Here is a 13215-nt window from a genome sequence, read left to right on the forward strand (position 1 = left end):
GTTTATTTCACTTAGCCTAAGGTTTTCAAGGTTCATCTACGTTGTAGTATATATCAGAACTTCATTCCTTTATATGGCTAAATAATACTACATTGTATGTATATACCACATTTTGTTTATCCATTCATCTGGACGTTTAAGTTGTTTCTACCTCTTAGCTAGTGTGACTCACTAGAGTCTTCTGAAGGAAATCAGAGGCATTTTACCATTTTCATCCATAAATATTTCAGTGTGTTATCTGTAGAAGATAAGCTCTTATCTTTTTAATGTCTGTAGGACCATTATCTCTTTAACTTACTCCAACCTCTATGCCTTCATCTACACCACTCCACTAAAACAGCTTTTGCAAAGGTCACCAAGGACTGCTATTTTTATCAAATCCAGCAGCTAATTCCCAGTCCTCTTTTTTTTTTTTTAAAGATTTTATTTTTCCTTCTTCTCCCCAAAGCCCCTAGTACATGGTTGTATATATTTTAGTTGTGGGTCCTTCTAGTTGTGGCACGACGGACACTGCCTCAGCACGGCCTGATGAGTGGTGCTAGGCCCGCGCCCAGGATTCGAAACCGGTGAAACCCTGGGCTGCTGAAGCAGAGCACGCGAACTTAACCTCTTGGCCACAGGGCTGGCCCCTCAGTCCTCTTCTCACTCACTCTCTCTGTAGCATTTGAAACTGATCAATCTTCTTTCAAACACTTCCTTCAGTTAACTTCTGGGACACTACTCACTCCTGCTTTTCTTCTTATATCACTGGCTGCTCCTTCTCAATCTCCTTTCTTGCCTCTTTCTCCTCTTTTCAATCTCTAAATGTTGAAATGCATCAGGAATTAGATCTTGGGCAACTTCTCTAACTTTTACTCTCTAAATGATATCATCTGGTCTCAGGACTTTAAATACTATTTGTTGATGACATTTATATCTCCAACAAAGACACTTAAATCCATTTCCCATTTGAAAATATAACACACATCTTCAATTTAACTTGATTCCTGTTGCTTCTGGTCAAAACCTGCTCCTTCTCCTGTCTTCCTCACGTCATTAAATGGAATGAGGAAACCATTTATAAGGTTTCATAACCATAAACCATTCATAAATAACTGCTCAGGCTGAAAACCTAGCTTGGGCTCCTCTTTCCCTCATACTCAATATCCAGTTCATTAGCAAGCCCTCATCTAGAAGCACTTTTAATTCAATTTTTAATCTTGCCCTACAGTCATTTTTACTAAATACAACATTCATCAATTAAATTGTTTATCTATTATTTACAGTTTTCCTTTAAGATTTACCTTAAGCCTTATCCTAATCATCAAAAGACTCCATACCATAACAAATAACCTATCAGCAAAGAGAACTTCTTTACTCAGTTAACACAGAAACAGAACTCTTACTTGCACCATGATAGCAAGAAAATGTTCTGCAGTTCAACTGAAATATAAATGAAGTGCAAAATCCTAACAACTGTGAGAAATACATTTACTAATCCAATATATCAGTGATAGGAGGAATGGAAAGAAAACAGAAGATGTTTATTTTCTTTACCTGGATTTATGAAATTATCCTATTTTGTTAAAAATGACATGGTATGGAAACAATCCAACTGAATCATTAGTTATGGCATGAGACTTTTCTCAGAGTTCATGTATAGATATGCACACTAATGCTCCCATTCTGAATTTCAGAGATGACACAAACTTCCTGATGAATTCATACCCTCTATTTTTGTAATAACAGAGGTCAAGGATATTACCTGAAGCATTTAAAGCATTAGCAGTAAGGATTTAGGCAAGAGATTAGAGAATGAAAGGACTATTAGACACTAGAGCTTCTAGGTGATGAAAAGAAGTTATAGTCTCTCCTACTCAAAAGATTAAACCAAATGGTTGAATGTTCTCTGGATAGTTCTTCAAAGAGTGATTAAGCTGACATGGAATGGGTCTTATAAATCACACAGAATTCATACAAATTCTTCTTCTTCTAGAGTTTGGAAACCACAGGTCTAGGCTAATCCCCTAAACTCACCAATCCTGAGCATGGTTACTAGCTTCCTGAGGTGGAAGTGGGCTGGCTAATCGAGATACTTGAATCCAAACCGCATCATATAGGTCTTTCTTCCGGGTATGCACGGTACATGGAACAATCAGTGGCATTCCAAAGAGGTTGGGGCGATTCTTCTGAGATGACAGGAAATACAGTTCTGTCCTCATCTGTATGTACAAAGAGAAGAGAAAGCTGAGAAGACAGGCCTCTGATTCTTCTCTTTTGTTCTTCTACAACTGCCAATAAGAGGCATCTACTATTTTCAAATTAGTCACTACCACTCTTCTCTTTATTTAAAGAACCATCTTTATTAATATGAAGAGAATGGCTATTGAAAGTGAAGTCACTGAAAGGCTGAGGTAACTGCCAATTTCAGAGTTGCTGTCTATCTGTCAAACTTGGATTTTCAGCATTTAATGTTTTCAAATTAGTTTTTTCTTATAAACATTTCTCACACACACTGAATCATATGTAAAAACTAGTAATAGTTTCACAGTTCAAGGCTTTTAAGCAATTAAAACCCCTTTTCTAGAAAGTATGCCAGTAAACCAAAAGTCCCTCAAAATGCAATTCTCTAAGAATAAGTTGTTGATAGCTATTGTTAGAGCAGCAATTTCCAAATGTTCGGAGACTTGTGAAATCCAGTCATTTAATTTTCTAACAACTTATCAATCTTCCTAAAAGAAAGTGAGTGACTTTAGTTTTTAGAATTTTTAAAATACATGATAGAATAAAAGGTGAAGTTTAAAAATATTTGCTTTGAGTATGTTAAGAAGATTTTTATGATATTCCTTAATACAAGACATACTGCACAGAATTAGCTTGGAAATGGTTTCTTAATAAAACAAAAGTTTAGATTAATATAAAGGTTGGTGAGAGTTCAGGATTACTCAAAAAAGCTGTTGAGCGCTTGGACATTTAATTCTTTGTTTGGTCTTTATGTAGTAGAGAAGCTAAGTCAACAACTATAAACTCACTAAAAGTTGGCTAGTTTCTAAGTGAAAAAGACTCTTTTATTTTAGATCCTCAAGCATTTTATTTTGCCATTGTTAATTTCAGCTTCGCTAAATACATGAATTTTAGACCTCGTTTCATGTGTCGGTATTATTACAAGACCCCAGACATGTGGACAGAGTTCAGAATAACTATTTTTTTAAAATCTAACAACTTAGATTTCTTTCCCGCTCCTTAAACTTCTACTTTTCTTCTACTTGAACTCTCAGCAGATGAGATCATTTAAGCAATGATCTCTTTCCTCTAGTCTTCTCAGTGTATCTTTTCTAAACCTACACAATTTTCATCCTCTTGAAGGTAACTTCTCCCAGTGCCCTAGAGCCCATATCTGCTTGGTTCCTCATAGTAAAATGCTCCCAGTTTACTGCAGCAGGAATTTTCCTTTTGTCCTCTCCTAACAACTTTCTCTCTCACCTGAAAAAACTTGACCTACTTATGCTAAATTCTTGCGCTATTTCTTTCCTTGGTTACACTGCCAAACTTTTCAGTTTTCAGTCTTTTCAACTTCTCTGGTCCGTGTAACTACTTCTTTCTTTCTTTCTTCTTCTTCTTCTTTTTTTTTTTTTTAAATAGATGTGTCCTTAGTTGTGTCAGTACCTGTTTTTCTATTTCTCCCTTCATTCTCTGAATATCCTTGCCTATGCTGCCTTGCCTTATTGCTCTTCTTTTTCTACCCTGTAGAAGGGAGTAGAAGAAAAATAAACCGCTTTTAAAGTAGTTCAACCATGAGATCAAAAGGGTTTGAAAGAAGAAGGTAGCAATAAATATGCAAACAAAATGGTAAATTCAAATAGTATTTTGAAAGAAGAAATTGAAGGCATAGTGATATATTGAATATAGGGTTTCAGAAGAAAAGAAAAAAAATCTAAGAACATTCCAACCGTTTAGCCTTTAGCATGGAAAGAATGGTGTTCCCTTTCACGAAAATAACGTGAAAAGGGAGCTAACTTCAGAGAGAGAGATGATAAAATCAATTTGAGGCATTCCCCAAAGCAGCTGGTTAGATCATGAGGGAAACTGGAAATAGGGGAATGGTTAAAAGGTGAAAATTTAGAGCTGACAATATGGCTTTATGGTCCAATAACTAGAAAAATCTGTACATACGCTTTAGCACTTACCAAGCACTTTATATAACATATAAATAACTGAAGAGAGCTGTTTCCAAAGAAAGATTTAAAAAGTGCACTGGAATTCTTAATATATGATCTGATAATGCTTGGTAAAAGAAAGATAAGGGGAAATGCATGAATCACTCCATTATTTTAGCTGATGGGACCCGTTGGAGCTGTGCTTAAAGACAATTCCACGTCACAAATATATCCCTTAATTCTCTAGGCTGTCCCCTCAAACAACCCTGTCTAGAACATGGTCAACAGAACATCATCCACATGGTCAGAAACTTTCTTTAAGTAAAGAGTTACTAATTCAAAGGGGGAAAAAGTGCACTTCAAAGAATTATTACAAAGCAAATAGCTGTGTGATCACCAGTCAGGTCAAGAAACAGAATACAGACAGCACTCCAAAAGCCTCCCTCTTGCTTCCTCCCAATCACGGATTCTTCCTTCCTCCTAAAGGTAACAATTATTCTGAATTTTATGGTAACCATTTTCTTGCTTTTCTTTATAGATTTATACCGTATGCATAAACAGTAAATTTCATCTTTCAGGTTTTTAAAGTTTTTTTTTCAAGTATGCCTTTTGGTGAGGAAGATTGGCCCTGAGCTAACATCTATTGTCAATCTTGCTCTTTTTTTTTCTCCCCAAAGCCCCAGTGCATAGTTGTATATCCTAGTTGTAGGTCATTCTAGTTCTTCTACGTGAGATGCTGCCACAGCATGGCTTGATGAGCGGTGTGTAGGTCCATGCCCAGGATCTGAACCAACAAACTCTGGGCTGCTGAGGCAGAGCACATGAACTTAACGACTCAGCCATGGGGCTGGCCCCTAAAGCTTTTATTTATAAACAGAATGATATAATTTGTATTTCTTTCCTGTCTGGCTTCTTTCCCACAACATTATGTTTATGAGATTCAGTTATGTTGGTTACAACTATAAACCCATTCATTTTCATTACTGTATAATATTCTATTGTATGACCATATCTCAACTTTCTTATCCTTTCTACTACAATGGGGATCTAATGCTTTCATTTTGCGTTTTTGGCTTTGGGCTATTACAGATAATGCTGCTATGAATCCTCTTATACATATAGCCTGGCACATGTATCTGTTGTGTGGATACTTAGAAGCAGAACTGCTTATCTTTAACTAGAAAACTGTTTTCCAAAGTAGCTGTGTTAATTTACACTCATCGGCAGGGTATGAGAGTTCCTGGTACTCTGTTATCCTTACTGACACTATCAATTTGTTTAATTTTACCTATTCTGGTGGCTGTGCAGTGGTATCATACTGTGGTCTTAATTAGCATTTCCCTGATTAGAGGGAATTTTTGAACAGAAGTAAAGGTAACTAATGGATTTTAGAAATTATATAGCAGTCCTATTCTCCATCTTAAAAGTAGGACACTGAGGCCCAAAGAGCTCAATCAGCTTTCTAGTGGCAGAATTAGAACTAAACCTAAGTCACTCAGCTCCTAGTCCAGTGCTCTTTCTACTCCACCAAGTTGCCACCATATACAATGACTACCTCTTTAACAATTGTCCAGTGATCAGTTTTCAAATCTTTGTTTTTTAATCAGTCAGCCTTTAATGAAATAGCCATATATTAGTCTACCAAAAGAGGATTACGCACAACTTGTCTTGCTAAAGAATATTCTTGTCCTCCCCCCACCCCCCTGCTCAATGAACAAACAAAACCTTCTCCAGAGGCATCCACACTTAATAGGGCAGAGAAGAAGATGCACATGCTTACAGGAACATATAGGAGATACAAACTTTTCAAAGAAAGTAGCATTCAGATGCACCAGCTGTCCTGCTGCTTCTTGATTATATGAATGAGGAATGTCATTTCATATAGGCCATCATGTATATACTAAATCCTGGCTCTGATCATGTACAATAACATACGCAACACACTGAAAGTGCATGCAATGAAGATAACACAAAGACTGAAAATGACTGTTTCACAAACGACACTGGCAAGACCAGCAGTAACTTGCCTAACGTTAAACTAACCATTTTTCGGTGGACTGCAATAATGTAGCCTGTAAAAGGATTGTCAGGAAGAGACGGCATATGACCATTCACCATTCCATTTGTGAAGTTCTTCTCAGTTCCACATGGCACAACAGTGTTTGGCATTCCATTGGGGATGAATATTGATCGGGGCAGGTCCCCATTGGTGGTTAGGGTGAACATTCCATTTGTAGATGGGGAAGAAGAGAAATCTACAAATTCAAAGATAAGTACAGCATCATAAGCTTGTGGTACCTTCATCTTTGCTCTTTTCTCAATTATCGTGGAGACCCAGACCACTGATGATGTAGTCTCTTTCAACAAAGAAGAGGGAGAAATCATAGTTCAAATAATAATTCTATATTGATTAGAAGACTTTAATTTCTGTATTGGATGGCAAAGATTACAGAAAATTTCCATCACTGCAGCTAACTATATTGGACAGTGATAATCTAAACAAAAAAGTAATATTAAATCATCCACCAACCCACCATCACTACTATCTCCTAAGTGCCAATGAGAGGAGCCTCATTCTCTCTAAAGTCCTTTATAGTTGGGGAATGAATCTAATTATCAGTAGTATAAAGAAGAATACACAGGGCCAGCCTGGTGGCATAGTTGTTAAGTTCGCAAACTTCAGTTCAGCAGCCCAGGGTTCATAGGTTCGGATCCTGGGCGCAGACCTACACACTGCTCATCAAGCCATGCTGTGGCAGTGTCCCACATACGAAAAAAAAAAAAATAGAGGAAGAGTGTCACAGATGTTAGTTCAGCAACAATCTTCCTCAAGCAAAAAGAGGAAGATTGGCAACAGATGTTAACTCAGAGCCAATCTTCCTCACCAAAAAAAAAAAGAGATGATGACGAAGAATAGACAAATCATATTAATGGCCAAAAAGAGTCACTGAATGATCATATTAAAGCACATGCAATATCAGATAAACAGATTCCTTTTTAGTCATATTTTATTTTTTTGTTTTCTGATAGCATACTTCTCTCATACCATCTGTTGCATTTAGTATTAGATAAAAGGGTTAAAAGAGATCTGAATTCCAGTGATGGATTTAGCTAACAACTATCTACCTAACTTAGTCACTTAGGTTCACTAAATTTTAGTTTCCTCATCTATAAAATAAGGAAGTTGAGACAAATGATCACCAAGGTTTCTTTCAGGCTCCAAAATTCTTTTGCTCTAATACAAATATAAAAAAGACAACAACACTTGGACCAACATTTAAAGCTGAAAACATGAGAAGGAGCTCTAGTTCTATCTTACCTGTCTGTATTGGACTAGAAGCTGAAATTGGAGATCCAGGGATGGGAATTTCAAATGCACACAAAAATCCACTCACTGAGAGTCGTACTTTTTGGTTGTCCTGAGGGAAATTCTACAGAAAAAGAGGCAAGATGAGAAGGGAGAGATGTTCCATATAAAATGAAAAATCATCTCTCTGATATATTTGAAATGAATGTCTTAGATGCTTTCATCAGTAAAACAAACATGACTAAATAATTTTTCAAGTAACTAGAAGATAGAAGCTTGATAAAGTAACCTTACTGACAAAACCGTTATCCCTTTCCAAGGAAGGAAGTACATGTACATAGTTGACTTAAGTTTTGTCCTTCATTTCAAGCATCTAAACCCAAAACTCTCAGAGATCTCACCCTTGTATTACATATGAAAAAAAGGTCAATGAGGTGGGAGTCTGTTCAGAAACTCTAAAGATGAATATAAATAATACCAATGGTAGGAACTCAATTTAGGGTAGGCAATATATTTATTAAATTGCTTGTTTCTCCAGCTGGTATGCAGGAAGAAGTGATTTGTGTCAATTTGTCCTTACTCTCTAACTTCTCAGTGTGCCAAAAGGTCAGGTATTTACATTCATAAATAGATACTGAAAGCACACACTCATAAACATATGAAATATTTTAACCTAGGAAGAATTCTAGTGACAGTGGTAATAAAGAAGAGCTGTCAAGTGTAGCAGCAGCAGAGTCTCTGAGGGGAACCCACACTGTAATGACATAGCTAGATCACTCCATTTGGCAGTCGTGGGCTTACATATTTCCCTTGTTTAAAAATACCACTATCAACATTATTCCTTTATTCTGGTAGCCAAGCCTTCTAAGTTTCTGAGACTGAGAACTTGACAATTTTTTTTTGTTTAGTTTTTGTTGTGTTTTAATATAATAATTAATTAAGAAAACTGTGATCTTTGGAGGATGGAATCAGGTTTCCTAGAAAGAATAGTTAATATTACCTTTATGTTGGAACCATGTACTTCTGCAAGAAGGATTTGTTCTGATTTAAGTCCACAGAGATCACTCAGCTGTTTTTTTAAACCTGTGTACTTTTCATCCATATTCAGTCTTAGTCCATATCGCACAGGGGTAGTACCATCCAACTTAATAACTAGTAAAGATAAACAATCTTTTGTTAGTAAAATGCGGGTTTCATTGAAAGCTTTACACCATGTGTCTGTGTGCATGTGTGTGTGCGTAGGGGTGTGTATGACTTGGAAGTAGCAAACATTTCAGCTTAGAATTTTTAATTTTTTTTTTTTGAGGAAGATTAGCCCTGAGCTAACTGCTGCCAGTCCTCCTCTTTTTGCTGAGGAAGACTGGCCCTGAGCTAACATCCATGCCCACCTTCCTCTACTTTATATGTGGGATGCCTACCACAGCATGACTTGCCAAGCAGTGCCATGTCCGCACCTGGGATCTGAACCTGTGAACCCTAGGCCGCCAAAGCGGAACATGCAAACTTAACTGCTGCGCCACCGGGCTGGCCTCATCAGCTAGAATTTTTATTTTTATAGGTAAATGCTACAACAGATGGTACTTAAGGATAATATTAAATGAAATCATGATTTTATTTTTTTTTAAAGATTTTATTTTTCCTTTTTCTTCCAAAGCCCCCCAGTACACAGTTGTGTATTTTTAGTTGTGGGTCCTTCTAGTTGTGGCATGTGGGATGCCGCCTCAGCATGGCTTGATGAGCAGTGCCATGTCTGCACCCAGGATTCAAACCAGTGAACCCCTGGGCCACTGAAGCAGAGAGTGCGAACTTAACCTCTTGGCCACGGGGCTGGTCCCAAAATCATTATTTTTTGATGTTCATCTCATATAGAAGTGTGAGTGGCTTTGCAAGATTGTAAAGTGAGTTTCTGGGACGCCCGCAGCTAACAGAGGAATCAATGGGTACAAAAATGGACCCACGTTACAAGTCTTTCAAATCTCAAATCATGCCTGAAATTAGATTGGTAGATTATAACATGCTGACTACCAGTCTTTATGAGAATGTATTATAAACAAATGACCATACTTAAAATTCAAGTTGCTTGAATAAGGTAAAAGACAATGAAGTTAAATAGTTTTTCAGAACTTTGTGACCTACCTGTTATTTCTAAGTGCATATAACTGTCCATTGGTAGTGGCAAAGATAAAAAATTGAAAGGGTCAAATCGAACACTTATATGTCCACATGTCTTGCATTTGACTTGGGACCTTAGCTGCCCATGGAACAAATCCACAACAATTGATCTATTCCTTCTCAGATGGTTGTCCCAGGCCTAGCAAGGAAAAAGATTGGAGAATTTTTTTTCAAAATTCCAAAACTAAGTATTTCTACACAAATTCAAAGAGACTGGTTAAATATATTGGATTTAAATATCAAGGATATAATCCTCAATCTTCACTTAAAATGTAAAAGCAGACTGCCTACAAATTTACAATTCGGATTTGTAATTTAAAATTTATTGCCTACTAAGATAACAGAGAAAACCAATTATTAAATAGAATGTGATTCTGCTCAACCTATAAAATATTAAGTTCAGATGGACAATCCTAATTTTTTCTTTGTTCTTACCATGGTAACACTGATGAGTTTTAAAGTTCTTTGTCCATTAAAAAGGCAGATAAAATATGTCTATTTGTCACTGTACACATTAGCAATTATAGGGACTCTAGAAGTTCTACTGAATAATTATTCCTACATCCTCTCCTAAAAGTTTACAATGTGAAAATACAACATTTTTCTATTTTCATTAAGGGTGCTTTATTTTGGCATTCCTGCACATGAATTAAGCAGAGAAATATAAATTTCTTTATTTTCACAGTAAAATTCTGATCACAGAATAGTTTAGTTAGCATTAAGTTGTGCAACACACATTTTTGGCCAGAACATTTTATCTATTGCTTACTTAGAAACTGAAAACTGACAAACCTCTGCAGCTACTTCCCAGTCTGGTCGGCCATCACTGTCCTTCAGTTCCACATATGGCTTCTCGTGAACTCGGTTGAGATCTTCATGAAGACCATCCAAGAGAAAAGCCAGAAGTTCTTGGGAGTCTTGTTGCTGGAACCCATTAAACCTGGGAGCATATTTTGCTATAGTCCACTATAAATATAAGAGGAATCAAACTCATTATTCACTGCCCCGTAAAATTTGGAAAGAACATGCCCCGTAATTCAAGCAGAGGCATTATAAGAAGGTAAATATTATAGTAGATAGTCTGTCTCTATTTCAGCAAATATATTTTGGATAATCATGAAATCCTTCTACTCCTAATCTCAAAAGGAAAACAAAGTATTGGGGTCAGCCCCGTGGCCGAGTGGTTGAGTTCGTGCTTTGCTTTGGCAGCCCAGGGTTTCGCTGGTTCAAATCCTGGGCACGGACATGGCACTGCTCATCAGGCCATGCTGGGGCAGCGTCCCACATGCCACAGCTAGAAGGACCCACAACTAGAAATGCACAACTATGTACCGGGGGTCTTTGGGGGAAGGAAAAATAAAAAAATAAAATCTTTAAAAAAAAACAAAAACAACCCCCCAAAAAACCCCAAAGTATTTTGGCCAATACTGTATCCCAATTCAGCAGCATATAAGCAAACAGTTCTTTAGGTACACAAAAGATATTTAAGACAGATAAGACTATTAAAATAGCATTTGCTCACACTGAAAGATTTCCTGTTATATTAATTTTTCTGGTCTTGTATCCTAACGTTTATTATCAGAGGCAGAATAGCATCATGCTTAACTGTGAGGATTTACTAACTAGCCTGCAACCTTGGGCAAGCTATTTAACTGCTCTGAGTCTTAGTTTCCTGAGCCATAAAATGGGGATAATAACATTGTTTTACATTACAGAGCCATTTAGGAAATTAAATGAGTTAATACACATAAAGTAATTAGAATAGTGCCTGGTAAGTGGCAAGTAATCAAATTTTTAGCTATTATGAGTATGATTATTAATTTTTAACCTAAAAAGCTTTTGCCTTGTGTTTTTAAATAAAGATAAAAAATAATCCTAATTTCAATAAAACTCACTACATACAATATTAATGTAAAATTTGTATCCATTAATTACATGCTTTCTTTTTGCTTTTTAATTCTACAGATAGAACTAATTATCCTAGTAATGTTAAAAATGTATTGAGTATTATTCATTAGACTCAGAGGTCTACCCTGCAGTTAGTATACTTCTAATAACGAAGAATTAACAAAGAAAGGTTTACTATATATAAAAGTAAGATATCTGATAAATTAGTAAAATGAATGATACCCCAAATTTAGACTGTGGCTTTGATCCTTTCCTACCCACTACATCTATAGCAGTATTATGCATATATTTGAACAAGTATTTGACATCCAGTTTATGCCTACTGAAGGATCCAAAAACATTAAACTAAAACTAAAAAGCTAAACATAAAAAACACATAGAGAGGGGCTGGTCCTGTGGCCAAGCGGTTAAGTTCGCATGCTCCGCTGCAGGCGGCCCAGTGTTTCGTTGATTCGAATCCTGGGTGTCAACATGGCACTGCTCATCAAACCATGCTGAGGCAGCGTCCCACATGCCACAACTAGAAGGACCCACAACAAAGAATATACAACTATGTACCAGAGGGCTTTGGGGAGAAAAAGGAAAAAAATTAAAAAATCTTTAAAAAAAGATGAGCCACCCTCAAGTGTGGACCACTCTTCCTTTAAAATTAAAACAACAACAACAAAAAACATGTAGAGAAAAATAGTTACTTAAACAACTGCTTGAGACTAAAATACTTTTATATTATTTTAACCCGCTTACCCGAAGCTTTAATGGCGCAACATTCTTCTGAGTTCCACTCCAAAGTTCTTGTACTAAATCCCCATAGCATTTAGCCATATGCCCCTTCATACCAATGGGATTTGTCCTAGAGGTTTGAGAGGAAAATTTATTGCCAAAGATTCTTATAAATCACAATCACGTGGGCACAGAAAAGCCTAGCATCTATTTTCTCACATCAAATTTTTTTTTAAAACAAGAGAAGTATCTGAGTGGCTCTGCTTCAGCAGCCCAGGGTTTTGCCGGTTTGAATCCTGGGTGTGGACATGGCACCGCTCATCAAGCCATGCTGAGGTGGCATCCCACATACCACAACTAGAAGGACCCACAACTAAAAATACACAACTATGTACTGGGGGGCTTTGGAAGAAAAAGGAAAAATAAAATCTTAAAAAAAAAAAAAAAAACAAGAGAAGTATCCCTAGGCCCTTATTTCATACTAAATAGGGCAAGTAAGATAAGACTCCCCCCCCCCCATGGTGAAGGAAGAGGACAATTAGGTGATACTGGTTCATTTCAAAGTTATAAAAGGTTAAGAGGCTGATGACTCGAGAAAGATTACCTGTTGAGTTCGTAAAGATGTCTCCCTGAGATAAAATACTGTGTCAGTGGCTGTGTGTTACTAACACACTGGATGCTTGAGTTCATGAAGCATGTGTTTCCCAGATTACTCAGACCTGTGGCTCCCTTTTCTGTGGGAACTGGAACAAACAATATGAGAACCAAAGCCTAGCTGTAGTAAGATAAACAGTTACTTGTATTCGATGCAGTGATTTTTATAATTCTTCTAATCAGCTAAATGGAGCTCATATATTTCTCTACTTTGTCTTTCAAAGCTAAAATAGGGAAGGTTTTTCACGCAGTGTCATTGGCAATCATGATAATCCATGCTCATCTATAATCTAGAAGCGGCAGTGATTCTCTTTAATT

The 13215-nt window shown here is 36.7% G+C and overlaps 1 protein-coding gene across 1 annotated transcript in view; it reads right to left on the reverse strand.

Annotated features, from left to right (window-relative positions):
* USP32 (ubiquitin specific peptidase 32) overlaps positions 1 to 13215 on the reverse strand; it is a 202820-nt gene that overhangs the window by 15529 nt on the left and 174076 nt on the right. The window contains exons 20-27 of the mRNA XM_044744462.2: positions 12848 to 12986; positions 12268 to 12373; positions 10408 to 10581; positions 9580 to 9754; positions 8444 to 8595; positions 7456 to 7567; positions 6180 to 6391; positions 2017 to 2201 (exon numbers count right to left, since the gene is read on the reverse strand). Of these exons, the coding sequence (XP_044600397.2) occupies positions 2017 to 2201; positions 6180 to 6391; positions 7456 to 7567; positions 8444 to 8595; positions 9580 to 9754; positions 10408 to 10581; positions 12268 to 12373; positions 12848 to 12986 (1255 nt within the window). The remainder of the gene's footprint in view (positions 1 to 2016; positions 2202 to 6179; positions 6392 to 7455; positions 7568 to 8443; positions 8596 to 9579; positions 9755 to 10407; positions 10582 to 12267; positions 12374 to 12847; positions 12987 to 13215) is intronic.

The sequence above is a fragment of the Equus asinus genome, chromosome 13 (genome assembly GCF_041296235.1).
Source record: "Equus asinus isolate D_3611 breed Donkey chromosome 13, EquAss-T2T_v2, whole genome shotgun sequence".
In the NCBI taxonomy this organism is placed as follows: Eukaryota; Metazoa; Chordata; class Mammalia; order Perissodactyla; family Equidae; genus Equus; species Equus asinus.